Source organism: Schizophyllum commune (genome assembly GCF_000143185.2).
Source record: "Schizophyllum commune H4-8 unplaced genomic scaffold SCHCOscaffold_3, whole genome shotgun sequence".
Taxonomy (NCBI): Eukaryota; Fungi; Basidiomycota; class Agaricomycetes; order Agaricales; family Schizophyllaceae; genus Schizophyllum; species Schizophyllum commune.
The window spans coordinates 3,136,730-3,150,910 of NW_026089540.1; the positions used below are offsets into that span (position 1 = coordinate 3,136,730).

General features: G+C 56.2%; 7 protein-coding genes across 7 annotated transcripts; 2 read left to right on the top strand and 5 right to left on the bottom strand.

Moving 5' to 3' along the window:
- Positions 1-23: 23 nt before the first annotated feature.
- SCHCODRAFT_02207061 (uncharacterized protein) lies at positions 24-2,088 on the bottom strand. Its single transcript, XM_050342062.1, has 4 exons — positions 1,569-2,088; positions 1,002-1,517; positions 549-953; positions 24-499 (listed from the first exon to the last, which is right to left on the bottom strand). Exons 1-4 carry the CDS (start codon positions 1,911-1,913, stop codon positions 368-370), a joined length of 1,398 nt encoding a protein of 465 aa, XP_050201867.1. The 5' UTR covers positions 1,914-2,088; the 3' UTR covers positions 24-367.
- A 40-nt stretch (positions 2,089-2,128) lies between these two features.
- On the top strand, positions 2,129-2,673 carry SCHCODRAFT_02616771 (uncharacterized protein). Its single transcript, XM_050344771.1, has 3 exons — positions 2,129-2,208; positions 2,268-2,432; positions 2,489-2,673. Exons 2-3 carry the CDS (start codon positions 2,387-2,389, stop codon positions 2,629-2,631), a joined length of 189 nt encoding a protein of 62 aa, XP_050201868.1. The 5' UTR covers positions 2,129-2,208; positions 2,268-2,386; the 3' UTR covers positions 2,632-2,673.
- A 207-nt stretch (positions 2,674-2,880) lies between these two features.
- On the bottom strand, positions 2,881-5,008 carry SCHCODRAFT_02616773 (MFS general substrate transporter). Its single transcript, XM_003034622.3, has 10 exons — positions 4,692-5,008; positions 4,562-4,631; positions 4,415-4,510; positions 4,254-4,366; positions 4,146-4,194; positions 4,013-4,096; positions 3,678-3,962; positions 3,566-3,628; positions 3,290-3,511; positions 2,881-3,236 (listed from the first exon to the last, which is right to left on the bottom strand). Exons 1-10 carry the CDS (start codon positions 4,929-4,931, stop codon positions 2,959-2,961), a joined length of 1,500 nt encoding a protein of 499 aa, XP_003034668.1. The 5' UTR covers positions 4,932-5,008; the 3' UTR covers positions 2,881-2,958.
- Positions 5,009-5,336: 328 nt separating this feature from the next.
- SCHCODRAFT_01171131 (uncharacterized protein) lies at positions 5,337-8,268 on the bottom strand (the record flags this gene model as incomplete). Its single annotated transcript, XM_050341164.1, has 13 exons — positions 5,337-6,246; positions 6,297-6,559; positions 6,614-6,665; positions 6,710-6,849; positions 6,911-7,036; positions 7,097-7,239; positions 7,290-7,359; positions 7,404-7,473; positions 7,527-7,670; positions 7,720-7,836; positions 7,888-7,958; positions 8,007-8,105; positions 8,152-8,268. The coding sequence occupies 13 exons, from the start codon at positions 8,266-8,268 to the stop codon at positions 5,337-5,339; spliced, it is 2,322 nt and encodes a 773-aa protein (XP_050201869.1).
- A 517-nt stretch (positions 8,269-8,785) lies between these two features.
- Positions 8,786-10,349, top strand: SCHCODRAFT_02616780 (uncharacterized protein). The gene is made up of 7 exons (XM_003034030.2): positions 8,786-9,013; positions 9,061-9,161; positions 9,211-9,253; positions 9,316-9,485; positions 9,538-9,553; positions 9,605-9,758; positions 9,822-10,349. The coding sequence occupies exons 1-7, from the start codon at positions 8,849-8,851 to the stop codon at positions 9,881-9,883; spliced, it is 711 nt and encodes a 236-aa protein (XP_003034076.1). The 5' UTR covers positions 8,786-8,848; the 3' UTR covers positions 9,884-10,349.
- A 200-nt stretch (positions 10,350-10,549) lies between these two features.
- On the bottom strand, positions 10,550-11,843 carry SCHCODRAFT_02493415 (NAD(P)-binding protein; the record flags this gene model as incomplete). Its single annotated transcript, XM_003034624.1, has 8 exons — positions 10,550-10,687; positions 10,744-10,808; positions 10,861-11,087; positions 11,147-11,237; positions 11,290-11,351; positions 11,410-11,513; positions 11,568-11,749; positions 11,801-11,843. 8 exons carry the CDS (start codon positions 11,841-11,843, stop codon positions 10,550-10,552), a joined length of 912 nt encoding a protein of 303 aa, XP_003034670.1.
- A 979-nt stretch (positions 11,844-12,822) lies between these two features.
- Positions 12,823-13,596, bottom strand: SCHCODRAFT_02570647 (uncharacterized protein; the record flags this gene model as incomplete). Its single annotated transcript, XM_003034625.2, has 4 exons — positions 13,585-13,596; positions 13,458-13,539; positions 13,176-13,402; positions 12,823-13,120 (listed from the first exon to the last, which is right to left on the bottom strand). The coding sequence occupies exons 3-4, from the start codon at positions 13,178-13,180 to the stop codon at positions 12,823-12,825; spliced, it is 303 nt and encodes a 100-aa protein (XP_003034671.2). The 5' UTR covers positions 13,181-13,402; positions 13,458-13,539; positions 13,585-13,596.
- Between the last annotated feature and the right edge of the window lie 585 nt (positions 13,597-14,181).

Below are 14,181 nucleotides of genomic sequence, written 5' to 3' on the forward strand. Positions count from 1 at the left end.
GATACCCGGCACTGTAGGTGGACCATGCGAGCGTCCGTTCTTATACCTCAACGTGCGTCGTGTAGGCGGCCTTTAGAGCGACGATCCCAGCGGATAGTGTGCATTTCTGCCCAATAAATTACAATCCTATACAGTCTACGCCGACTCGCGTCTCTTCCTCGTACGTCAACCTCCCGAAGGGGCCGGACGTACTCAAGGACTAGTGGCCCTCGGCCCATGCGTCCACGAGGAGAGAGTGCGTCGTATGCGACGGCAAGTTTACCGATTTACGAGACGTCCGCATTCACATGCGTCCACCGTTGATTTTGTCCACCAGGCGCGGTCTTCCTTCGCCAGCGGTATGCTCTTCCTTCGCCAACGGCTGAGGCTACGACGGTTGGTCTGGGCCATACGACTCGACGTATGGGTCCGTGGTGAAGCGCACGAAGACCGGGTTCTGATGAGTGTGGAAGGGCGAGGTGGCAGGGCTGACGGGCTTGATCTCGAGCACGATGAAGTCCTGCTGAAAATCAGCTTTTGAGCGTGTAAGGTGTATGAAAATTACACACCTTCACAACGAGACTACCGACGTTGAAGCCACACACGGTGCTGTTGTTGTCCATCTTGAGCTCGCTGCGAGAGAGGACACTGCGAATTGTCGGGACCGACTTCGTGAACGGCGTGAATTGTACGAACCCATCCCAGTCCCGCTGCTCGCCCCGCGCGCTGGAGAAGGGCTCGACGCTCCGGAGGGTGCCGTGGCCGATGATGACGTTCCGCACCGCGCGGTGCTTGCGCGCAGTGACCGCGATCTGTCGAAGAACCTTGACCGTGATCTGAGCACCGGTCGAAGGCGCGCCAGCTGCCGACTCCGAGGGGAACAGGGCGTGCAATGAAGTCGAGGGACCGGTGACCGACAGGTGGAACGGAATGGCATCGCCGATCCAATATACTTTGCCGGCGGGCAGGAACAGCTATAGAAATGTCAGACAAGGGCACTGAGCGAAGGGAGAAGGACGCACATGCGACTTGAGTGATTGTACGCCGGAGGCTGGGTTCGTGGCAATCTCGGACACCGCCTGATGCCACTCCTCCGGAGACGTCTTCATCGTGGAGAAGAAACTCGGGACAGGAATGATGCCATGGTCGGGGCGCGTACGCGGGACGAGTTCAAATGGTGTTGTCAGTCTGATATCTGTGGTCAGTACTTTGTGCGCGTTCAATGAAGTCCTCACTGACGATTTGGTCTGCGAGAATATGCCATGCCGCCGCTCGCGCTCGACAACGATGCTGAGGTTGTAGGCCACTTGCGCGCTCACCGGCGCAGCCGGGCCCATAGGCTCGTCCGTGAAGTCGCACGACGGCGGCAGCGACCGCACCTCGCCATCGTTGTCGACGAAGGTCGAAGGAACCACGATGTCGATCGGAACGAGGCTCGGAACGGGACCTTGGTCCAACCAAAGGTCGTGCGTCTCCTTCAAGAGCGTCACTGTTTCCCTGCCAGCGCCTGCGGCCTCAAGGATCATACGACCTGAAAGCTAAACCATAATCAGTACTCAATGCAAGTACTCAAAAGCCGTAGAACGCACTGTCAGGGTGACGCCGATAATACTGGAGCGGTCGCGCATGTCAAGCGCGAGGGTACCGCGGAGGCGACCGCGCGCATTCAGTGTGGGTGTCGAGACGCCGTCGACCTGGTGGGCGATCTCCAGGGTAAGAGGACCCGCGGACGTCACGAAGCTACCCGACGGGAGAGCATTCGGCCGGCGCGCCTCCTGCAGCGTAAGCTCGTCGCGCTTCGGCTCGCTCGTGTAGTGCGGGGCAGGAGGGGATGGGGTGTAGCGCGGCGGGGTAAGGTCCCCGAGGAGTGATTCCGAAGACGAAGACGCCTTTGTTTCCGAATAGGAAGGCACTGCAAGGAGGTCGGACATCATTTCCTGGTAGTCGCTGGCGCAGGGGTATGCGGAGTGAGTCGCCACAGCGGGTGTGCAAGTCACGTCGGGGCCGGAAGAGTTGCGCTCGGTTCTTGTGCCCGGGCCTTATATGCGTTGTCGTGCATCATGATGTCTGAGGGCGATCCGTTGTGCGCGTCCCGAGTCACAACTGCGGCGGTGAGGCGTGCAGTCATGAATGAAGGGGCATTGACTCACCAAGACTCGAATACACCGGACATAACGGACCGTCGCAGCCATAAAGGTCCTCGTACGGCAAAGAATGCTGCGTAGATGGGTACGAAAGTATTCACTCAGAGCTGCGCCGCTGAATAACGCAAAGCCTCGCGATTCCAGCGCAGTGAAGCGCAGGCAATGGAGGCGGCATTAGGTGGGGCTCCTGGACGACCTCGAGGACAAAAAGAGTAAGAATAGAGCCGTGTTGCCAGGATCAACAAGACGGGATCGCCGTCATGATGACTCAACAGCCTTCATCTCCCGATCGGGTGTCTCGCTTATTTGCCTTGACAGAAACGGTCAGAATTGAGTGGGCCTTTGTCGTCAAGCATGGCATCGGACCTTGGTCATAGGGAGGAATGTGGGCTGCGTCTCTGTAAGCATCTTTTTACAGCGAGGGACAAAGAGCTGTTTCCGCAGCGCAATGGTGCAACATCGCTGCAGTATCAAGGAGTTCCGTGCTCAAGCGCTCAGGCGCAACTGAGCTTGGAAGGTTGATCTTCTAGCTGCATAGCTACTGTAGGAGGCGAGGGCCGCTCCTTCCCAAGCGCCGACGAGGATAGGAAGTAGGATCATATTCGTGAGAAAGTGTTCGGCAGAGCGCGTTACACGTCACGTGCTCGTGTTCGACTTTTCTCTGCGGCTTTTGTTAGGCACTTTTGAAGGTTTTGAAGACCCAGAGTTGAGACCGTAGGAAATAGTGAGTTCGATGAGTCCGCGAGTTTGACCGCGCGAAAGTTGAAGGCGAGAGGCTATGTTCAATATCATTCTACTCGGTCGTCCTAGTAGAGGCGTTGCACATCGGAAATATCTACAGCTCTGTACTAGTCGTTGACAGCCGCTTCTTCTTCTCCACGACCCACCCAATAATGACGACAGTAGCAGCAGCAGCGAAACATGTGCCCGTATACACAATCATCTTTTCGAAGCGACCGCCTGCGACATGGAATCCGAGGTCGAGCGTAGAATTGTTGTTGCCCGCAACATGCTTCTCGAGCGCGGTAGATATTGGAGTTGAGAGTATGTTGCCGAGTCCGCGGGTTAGCAAGAGCCAGCCAAAGAGCGTCGTCGAGTAGTTAGGGTCATCCTCTGTGCTGAGTGTCCAGAGCAATTCGCAGCCAGCAATCACACACGACACTCACTGGCAATAGGCCGAAGGAAGCCGGTCCAGAGCGTCGACCATCCACCCGAGAACGCGCCGTAAACGATGCCGAATACGACAAGCCCCGCAAACGTGTGCGAGAGCACGCCCCACAGGACGAAGGCAGCAAAGGACGTCAGAAGTAAGGTGCCGAAAGCAATCGCCCAAGGATCGAAACGGTCGGAGATGATGCCCATAGAGAGACGACCAATTACCGAGGCAGCTGCATTGCATCATAAGTAGGCAGCGCACATGGACAGTAGTGAGTGGAACGTACCGTTGAGTAAAGCCAACGTCAGCGACGAACGACTAGCGTTCAGGTTCAATGCGCTCGCAAACGCTATATACAGTCAACTATGCGCGGCGGCCACATCATCATGTCTACTCACTTGGTAGCCAGACCAGCGGCACGAAGTACCCGAATGCCTGGAGGGTATTCGTAGCGAGGAGGAATTGGAAAGCGCGCTCTTTGTACCATTCCTTACGGTTCCTTGGCTGAGGGCCATGAATGGGCGAGCTAAGTGCATCAGGGATGCGGCCCTTAATGAAAGGTAGCAGAGGTATCAATAGAGCGAGTATGCCGCCCGCAAAGATCCTCAGCGTAGTCGCTATGCCAAACCGGGAGAGGAGGGGCGGGAAGACGAGAGGAAGGACGATACCTCCAAGCGATGTTCCTAGGTGTAGTTTTGAGTGTACAGGAAAGTTGAAAAATGACGAGACCGACCGGCGAACATAACACCGTTAGCAAGACCCCTACGAACAGAAAACCACTGGGACATATAGCAGATCGTGGGCGCGTAGATCATCGCTGTATATGGAATGAGTACGCGTCGAAGGCTTGTAGTCAAACCACCTACACCCTCCAAGGGCGTACATGACGCCTTGTAATGCGACAAGCTGGGCAACCTGAGGGGCATGACGAGTCAGCGTAGCCCTCTAGGCTATATCGGCGGACATTGACTTACCGTTTTCGCATAGCTGGCGCTGAACAGGCTCAGGAAACACAAGCACGTCCCCAACCATATGAGCGGACGGCGGTATCGCGGGTGACGCGCCACTATTGGGTTTATGACGGGCGCTAGACTCGTTGTCAGTAGTAACTTGGAGATGGACAGGCAAGACGTACAACCACAGTACATGATCCCAGATGCTACAGGGCCGACCAGAGCAAGAAGCGACGTCGCATTCTTCTGCGCTTTGAAGCGTGGATCATCCAGGTATGCTGCGAGCACTCCAGTACAAGGATTTCGGAATTGTAGAGAGATGGACGCACCGTCTAAAAAAGTTCCGTAGGATGTGGGGAAGCCCCATACGATGGTCTCAACCATGAAGGCGCCTGCGAGCTGGATAGTTCATACTGTTACTAAAGCTACAATCACCTCACTGGTAATGATAAGACGTACGAAAGACCAAGCCCCGAATCCTCCATCCATGGGCGGTAGCTGCGAGGAAGCCCAGGTTGGTATCGATGACTCGGAAGACCTTCTTTCCTCCTCAGAATCAGTAACAGAGCTCGAGTCACCGTCCCTCGTATGTGTTAGATACAACGTCGAAGTCGACTGAGGCAGCGGCGTGCGCGTCGCCAACTCCACGGAATTCTTGCTCGACTCGCTCATCGTCGACTGTCCGGTGCCCTCCGACATGATGGTGCAAGAGAAGGAGCTCGGTCTGCGGTGCTCGCATCCATACGTAAGAAGTTATCTATTCTATACCTCTAAGGCCTATCATTGGCCGTCGAACAACAGAAAACGACATGAGGGGGTCGAGTCAAGAGGGCGATATCGGCCCGACGGCCGACCATAGCGTCACATGTCACCCATTGTCACCGACGAGCACCGATGAGTCGTGGGTCCTGGGGGTTTGCCCATAGATGGTAATTTATGGAGGCGAGAAGCTCAGCAGCCCGCATGAATACCAGCACATCTACAACCTTCATTAGAGCGTGAATACGACGTTGCAAGATTTCGTGATAGCATAAAAGTGTCGACAAAGTAGTGTTCCATGACATGAGATGCAGATGCATGCAGACCAGCCCATGCGCGACGCGTTCACATAGCCATCCCCGTGTACGCGCCCTCCTCCTCGTCCTCAACATCGTGCTTCGTGTCCGCCTTGCTGTCGCCGTGGACAGGCTTGACGTCGTCTTGAACCGGCTTGATGTCGTCGTACGCTGCCTGACCGTCGTGCGCGGGCTTTGGCGTGTCGACCTTCGCAGGCTCGGTCTCAATCTTGACGTCCGCCTTATCCGTAGGCAACGAGGCCACCGGTGTCGCGGGCGACGCAGGACTGCTGGAAGGAGGCGAGAGAGGCCTGGCCGCCGCATCCACAGACGCCACGCTCTTCACCGCGTCCATCGATGAGGTGCTCTTCACCGACGCCGCCGAGCTCGTCGAGCTTGCTCTTGTGAAGAACGAGAACCGCCCGCTCACCGGCGACTTGATATCCACGGAGCCCTTGCTCGTCTCCTTCGTCGGACTCTGCACCAAGTCGACCGCCGTCGGCTCGCCATCCGGACCCGTTGGCGACGTCGCCGCCGGGCCCTCTGCCCCCTCCTGGCCCTTCCCAAACGAGAATCTGGGCGCCTTTGACGACAAGAACGCGCCCCAGCCGCTCAGGCTCGTCCGAGTGCCCGTCGACGACGAGCTCGACGTGCGGTTCGCCAGCGGTGGTCGCGCATCGCTCCCCTCCGCTTCCTCCTTCGTGACTTCTTCCGGCGTAGCGTTGAGGTCCGACGAGCTGGCACCGGGATTGGGTGACGGCGGCGCGGAGGGTCGTGCGTTCCAGCGCTCGCGAACGCCCGCCACAGCGTTCAAGAAGTTCGTTGACGAGCTAGCGAGGGTGCGTGTGACGGCCTCTCGTGCGGGGGCAAGTTGTTGGTCGAGTTTCATTTCTTGAATGCCCTCCGACAGTCGCAAACCGATGTCGGCGACAACAGACGGCTTGTCGACACAGGGATGTCTGCACTGATGCTCAGAATGACTTCACAATATAGGCTAGCAAAGCAATACCTTGGCTCGACGATGTCAAACAAAGAAGAGTCAGTCGTACGTTCCCATAACTCATACGCATTCGTTCCCCTGAACTCCTGCAACCAGAGAGGGTTGAAGTCTAATTTGATTGAGTCAGAAAGATGACTGCTGTTCAGAGACGGACACGTACCCATCCACGGTGTCGCATCAGGCGTGCCCGGGGCTGCAATCGGCGCGCCCTCCTTTGCAACGAAGTCCTGGTATCGCAAGGATGCCAGCATAGACGAGATATACTCCTCGAACTGCAGAATCAGAGTCAACAATCGGCATAGTCTACTTGGTATCATCCAACTCACCTGAACACGCAGATAGTCATCGCTGCCTTTGAATCTGCTAGATGATGAGCATCTTAGCCTCGTCAGTGCCGCAACACAACTCACTGCATCGCAGGCCGCAACTGATCCTCCTCCGACTCCAGCCAGCTCTCATTCACCGCCTGCACGATCCCGTCCATCCACTTCCGGTCCGCAGGTGTCAACGCGACTAGCCGCTCGAGGTTCGGATTCCTAAACTCGAAGACCCCAGTGTCCGTCTGCAAAGAGGTTTCGCGTTAGCCGCTACACTTAGCCTCATCATCCATATCGCGTACTCACGTTCACGAGCAAGTCTACGCAACTTTGCTGCGTCACGATCGAGTTTGTGCTTCCGCAGAGCCAGGTCGGGGTATCTTTCAGCATGTCCAATTGCTGCAAGGGTATGTATGGTTGGAAGAAGGAGTCCTGAAAGGTGGAGCGCGTCAACTCAAGGCAGTACATTAGGCTTGATGCAGGAAAGCGAACCTTTCCGAAGATATCCAGCGGGAAGCCAAGATACGCCATCATGCTCTTGCGGTCGGATGTCTTCAATGACGTTGGCTTTGAGAGAGTTGGGGCGCGTGCAGCGATGGGAGGAGAGCCGCAGTCCTCGAGGGTTTGCAGCAAGCCTGCGGATGATCAGAATGGGTCCCCAACGAGTGATTGACCGGTGTCATACCAGGGATGAGCGATATCAATGAATATTGATACGTGCAAAGTCGCTCGACAGGATAGCCGCTGAACATTATCTGCGAAGGCTCAGCGGAGTTGGGGCACCGTGGCACAGACTCACTCGTTTTTGCAGTATCAAGGTCTTCACGAGGACTAAGGTTCGTTGTCGGAACTTGTGCACCAACTCCCGGCTGATGTCATATCAGTGTGTTGAAGGTGGCCGGTCCTGAATGCGATGGCTTACAGGCTAGTCCCCATCAACAGCCCGCTCTCCGTCATTTGACTTCGTATCGAAGCTTCCAGTGACTCGCCAAATGCGTCCAGGATGCTCAGGTCGGTGAAGTCGCGTTGGTTGAAGAGCGCTGTGGTTACGACACCAAGTTTGTCGCTGAAGGTACGGTAAGTCGCGCGCAATGAACGGGCGCCGCCGTGCATACCGTATGGGACCGAAGATCGGCTTTGACGCAAGTACGACGACTGCCTTCTGTACTGTTGACCGCACTACGTCGGGCATCTTGACTAGAAGGGCGGACGCGGCGATTTGTTGATTACATCTGAGAGAAAGAATGAGTCCTAGTCCGCAAGCGCGCGGCGTAACGACGCACGATATACCGAAGACCGTCGTGGGTTTGGGGCCAGAGGGCACAAGGTGGAAGTAGGAGTAATCCTCCGCACTCTGAGGGGAGTAAGCGATACGTACAACGGCGGATAGCACGAGACATACCAAGTGCGCGCCATCAGGCAGTGCGAGGAAGGGCAAGATCTTGGCGACTTCTTCGTCTTCAAAGATGTCTCCCCGGGAGTACTCAATCTTTGGTCCTACCTAAGGTCCATTAGTATGCAGAGAGGAAGATACGGGTAATACACACCAAGTGGTTGAAGTCGACCAGGGCAATTCCCAGAATGATCGGGCCTCCTCCAGGAAGTACAATCATCGACTCGGGACGCGCCTTGCGCGATGACGAGCCGGTCGAGCGTATGGACATGGCGTCATCTCTGCTGGGTGGTGTAGGAGGATATGTAGGCGGTGTGTAAGGTTTGTCCTCTTGTGCAGACGTCGTTGGTTCCTCCTCAACCGAGGTATTGGCGGTGCTTGTCGACGAACGCTGCGCACCGGTCGCAACCGAGCTGCGTTCATCCACCTCAGAGCTCAGGTCGGACGACAAGGTGTAAGGGTGCGAGTCGCGCTTGGAAAATGTCGTGGAGTCGCGTGCACTCGCGAAGATGTTGCCCGCTGTTGAGTTGCGCGCCGAGACGGCGGGCGAGGAGAGGGAAATAGAGCGCTGGGACGCGGTCTCGTCATCGTCGTCGGGTTGGAGGAAGTCCGCAATGTGGGTCGCCTCCAGTGCTGGCGAGTGTGATGCTGCGTCGGTGGACATGGTGGCGAGGACGAAGGGCGAGTCGCCTCCGTCGCCTCCGTCGCGCCGCTCGCCCGCCGCGCACGTGAGTGATTGATGGCGTGATCGGACGGCAGTCGCTGTGGCGCGCGGCCGAAATGGAGTTATCAGGCTTGCTGCTGACCACCATCTCCCTCCGCCCCCCTTCTTCGTTCTCCGTTCTCCTCCCATGCGCTTTCTTTTGATTCCGCTGCTTTTTGTCGGCGCATTTGCGTCGCCTGTCATCGTCCCTGGGGAGTCTCAGCAGGTCCTCACAGAAGGTAGCCTTACTGATGACGGGGATGTCTTCCCGGGCTGGTACGACCCGAGGCAGTACGGCGGACGATTTCTTGATGTGCGTGCCACTTTTCTCTGCTCGATAAGTGCTAACCCCCATCGCAGTACGCAACGAAGAGGGGACGCGGGGAACCACTGAATGTTATCATATCTGCGCACTCTGATCCTTTCGTTCTTACCGAGGCCGGATTCCTCGCATACTCCCAGTACGCACGCGTCTCTTCCCTCATTTCTCCCAATCCTGACTCCTCAAAGATCCATCGGCTTCGCTCAGGAATGCCTAGGGCTGCATAAGGGCGTATGTGCCGTATCATCCCTGACATGATTCAGACGACTAACCAGCTCCCGCACCCACCACAGTACGTCCACGAAGCCGATCTTGGGAATGGTAGGGAGTTTGAACACTACCTGCACCGCGAGTCCTACTTCCCCGTCCTTGGCACGTGCTGGGAGAGCCTCGCGGGCGGTAACCACTTCCGCGCCTGGAAGCAGAACGGCACCCTCGCGAACAGCGGCGCATGGTTCTTGGGGTGAGTCACAATGATACCCCTGCTTTCTTCAAAGTCCTCACTTGCTTCTCAGCGTATCCCGCGAGAAGGTTGGCTTGCTGTGATGCTGCCCGTCGCATCCGCTGAAGTACAATTTGTAGGACACGAGCAAGCACCATATGATCGTGCCCAATGGCTACAACCTCGGTCGCGACTGGCTCGTTGAGCGCGCCGTCGCCGGCTCGAGGTGGAGGGGCAACTGGTGGAAGGCTGACGTCGAGTGGCGCGCAGGCTTGCTGGAGCCCGGCAAGAGAGGTGAGTATCAGGCGACCTTGTGATGTTGACCGTGACCTTGACATGCTTACGCCCTTTCTACAGGCGTCAATCACGGAATCGAGCAAGACGGTCTTGTTGCGATACTCACCGTCAAGAGGTTGTAACGCTGTTGCGCAGCGCTATATCCGTCCTTTAGATCGCCCGCGGCCTGCGACGGGCCACAACCTAGACTCTTCACGCACACTCCCCTTTCGGGCTCTGCGAAGTGACAGTTTCCTGTTTTTCTGACTCACGATATTTACGACGATCTCTCGATTGATTCTGGATCTCACTCATTTCTTCTTTTCAACAATGTTTTACCTCTCCATCTCAATGTCTTAATTAATTATGTACTCCCCCCCATTGGCTTCGACGTACGGGACCTTTACGATCCTCGCGCGCTAGCCAATTGTAGCCACCTGCTCCCTGGTCGCTTGCGCCCTTGCGAGTAGGTTGTACAACTGTCAACCTACCCGCGCTAGATGGTACCCTCGCCTGCCTTGGTTAGGTTACCACTGTCTGTATTTGTATAGTATGCACCCTCCGTCTAATATACGGACTTGTCTTTGTGCCGAAGTGATTTGTTCCAACCCTCTGAACGGTGCTCAGCGAAAGAGTACAGTTGGTGTGCTTTGGAGTTGCCCGGCCACATTCTTATGCGGACAGGCTCGTATCGCACTGTAACTCGTGAAGTACGCCAAAACCAATTCTCAATTATACAAACAGGTTTACTGAAGATACATAGCTACGAGTGCCCCTTCACTTTCGCCGAATCGTACAGTACCCATCGCTCAAGCCTTCTCCAACTGCTCCTTGAGTGCAGTCGCCCCGAACTCGGCGATCGTCGCGACCTTGACGCCGAGGGACTCCAGACGCTTGTCGGGGATCTCGACGTCCGGGTACCATTGGTGCTCGGCCATGCAAGCGAACTGGAAGAGGGTAGCTGATGAGTGCAACGTTGCTTATAGGTAGCAGCCCAACCCACCATATCGTCGATGGGCGGCATCCCAGACTTGTCAAGGTGCTCGACTTCGACGGGCTTGCCGAGACCTATGCGGATTGGCGCGTCAGTCGCGCATCCATATGGGGAGCAGCAGCGTACCCTTCGCCAGCTCCACCGCCATCTCCTCCGCCGTCACTCGCCCGGACCCCAGCACAAAGGTCTGCTTCTCGATCTCCGCGAGGCGCGTCGTGTAGTTCTTGAAGAGCGCCGTGACCGCAGGGCCCATGTCGTGGCCGATCCAGGTCTGGATGACCTTGGTGCCGGGGTGCTCGAAGGTCTTCATGAGGTAGCCCGTCTCGGTCTTAGCGAAGTCCGCGCCGCGGCGGCTGGGGGGTTCGTTAGTGTTTGAAGGTAAGGGCAGAGGACGGCAGAAGGGAAAGCGTACCCTTGCAAGATGTTCTCCATGAATGAGCCAGGCCCGATGCAGGCGTAGGACAAGCCCGACTTCTCGAGGTATTCCTGGATAACTTGCTTGTCTGAGGAACAGTGTGAGGCGCGCTAGAAAAAGCAAGGGCTAAAAACGCCTACTGTCAAAGTGGTGTGCCTGAGTGAACTTGCCGTTCGACATCTTGCTCAAGCTGGGAAGAGTGCTGCAGCGAGACGATAGGTCAGGACGGTACCATTAGGCGCATGAGAGTCATTACGAACCTAAAAGAGACGAACTTGACGCCGGTCTCTTTGCAGGCGTCGATGATATTTGTGCCCTGCGTCACCTCGGGTACGCCGACCGGGCCAAACTTGGGGAGTGTGATCTGGAAACCGGTAAGCCGTAGGCCAGGGATTGATTGCAAAACCGCCGGACGCACCAAAGCGACGACTTCAGCGCCAGTAACAGCCTTCTTGACAGACTCCTTGTTGTCGAGCTGGACCTCGACGACTTCGCAGCCTTGCTTCAGCAGGGCCTGCGCGGCGTCAGACTTCGCGTCGCGCGTGACGGCTCGAGGAGTGAAGGTGCCGTCCTTCAGGAGGGCACGAATGACGGAAGAGCCTAGACAGCAGTGAGAATGGGGGAATTAACAGGACATTCGCCTCACATAACCTTGGAGACCAGTAGCGAGGAACACGGTAGCGATGCGAGGCATTGTAGTGGTGGTTTGGTGACGGTGAGCTTGGAAAGCTTGCTGAGCGCTAGAGAGTATAGGAGAAGTCGAGTGTTGGTGCTGAGCGTCGACTTGATCGCTTTTATAGGCCTGCAGAGGCGGATACGAGCCTATGAGGCATACGCCCAAGCGCGGTCCAGCATCCAGTAGATGTCCCTAAAGGTAGGTGTTGCCACAATTCGACCACAAGGGCGCACGGCTCGCATCCCGCACTCCATTAAGCTCGATGCCTTCGTGGGATCGAATCGCCAGACAGCGAGGCCCTTTCAATAGAATCTGAGACGTCCTAACCAATCGGAGGGCAAGAGCATGCGGCGTTGCCGCCCGAACGCGTCAGCGGCGTCAATTCGACGCGCACAACGGCTGAATTTGGCCCGTGGGGGAGGGTTAGGATAGTTTCAGTCGTTTCTTTTCACCTAACATGTTTGCCGGCTCGAGGCGGCGGCGACGATGTGAGTCATTGCTTCAAGCTGGAGATGCGAGCTCCGTCATTTTCTTCTGTCTTCAGGGGACAGCCGTCGACAGGGGTGTTTGACTGGGGCTGAGTTTCACTACAGTTGAGCGTTGACTAAGCCTGACCGGCAAAATCCGTTGGACCCATACTGCAAAATAGATGCAAATAGCAGCCTCAGAAGCCTTAGAGTAAAACGTCCACGAATACCGATCGCAGATAGATAAGTAGAGAAGATCCCGCACCGACTTCTCTGACCTGATCTTGTGTCTGTCGGGTTTGAGATCGTTGATTGGGCTTGCGGACGGCGCTCTCAGGCGCGCGTGCGGTCAACGTGCGATACTCGTGACTGCGCACTTGAAGTTCAACTTTGCACGTGAGCTGACGATTCCGACATCCACGACGTACAATCAAGAGTCGGTCTAAGCTTGCATGGCAGGGCCGCCCCCACACATAGCTCTGAGATCCTCGCCAGGGCCGTAGCCTGAGCGCAACAAACCTTGGAAGCGATTACTGGCTGACAATGAGGATACACGCTTGACCGCTCCGGTGAATGAATTCTGATGTTCTATTTGGTACTACATCTCCAAGGAAATATTCATCTTCTGTCTCCCGAATTATTGGGCCCTTCGTATCACGGTCGGCTTCAAGGGTAGTTCTGGGCGAGATAATCCGACACAAGCATGTTACATTCGTCGCCCTCTTTGTAGCGGAACATCCCAAGCCACCTTTGATCGGAATACCGGCCAACCGGGCTACAATCACGCGTCTTGACGCAACTCGCAAATAGGCGTCGTGCAATGAAGGACTGCGACACATCCGCTGTGAGCGCTCGAATCATGAAATGGAAGAGTCGAGCTCACACCATCTGCACTGTTGACTATATTCACGTAGAAGCCAATGTACATCTTGCTACCACTGCATATCCTGAGGCGAATTTGCCCAGCCTGCCAACGGGAAGAGTGCAGTTAGCTTATGTGAACAACTCTGTCCAAAAGAGGGAAACACAGCAGAAAAAAGGATTGGTGTCTACCATGATAGCGGTGACACGGCCGCCACGCTTATAAGGTTTCTGGGGTCCCAGGGGCGGCTGTGCGCCGTACGAGTCAGTGGGCAGCAGGCATTACGACAAGGGATAGACCTACAGTCATAGTGGATGGTGTTTGCGCCTCTCAAGGGCAAGGGGAGGAAATTGCGCAGTGCAGAGGGGAGACTGGGCAGTAGATGCTGTTCAGGCTGTGAGCTTGCTCGCAGGTATATAAATTGACCTACCTAGTGTGGCGCAGAGCCTGAGGTGAAGCATATACGCCGTACGACGGGCCGCGGAGAACGCGAGAGAATCGAGTATAAGCGCGCGCGCGCCCTGGCGCTTCGCCCATGATGACTGGGGTACTGAATGAGTATCATGGCGCCTACTTTGAACTATACGTTGAGTCAGACCTGCGCGCGACTCGCCGAATAATGGTTTGGCCCGAACTTTTGCATTTTGACGCCCCGCATCCCAAGAAACCATGCAACCTGACTGTGGCGCGCGAATCGGGGCCGCCTGCATTGAATGATTTAGTCCCACTTACCAGGCATGAGGGCATGCGCAGTAGTCCTCGTAATGTCAAACCTTCTCCACGCTCATCGCATCTCGCCAGCCCGCTTCCGAGCAGTAGTAGTACGGATTCTTCTCTCCTTAGAAGCCTCGGGATATCCGATTCCTACCACTGGCATCGCCAGCGCTCTATTAGGCGCTGGAGAGAAGGTCTGAGCGCTGGGAAGTACATGGAAGCTGCTTTTCAGGTGAAATATTAGCGATGCCGGCGCCTCCCAGGCGGTGTACCCGTAAGCGCCGGGAGCTGTGGCTGACGCGGGAAGAGTCGC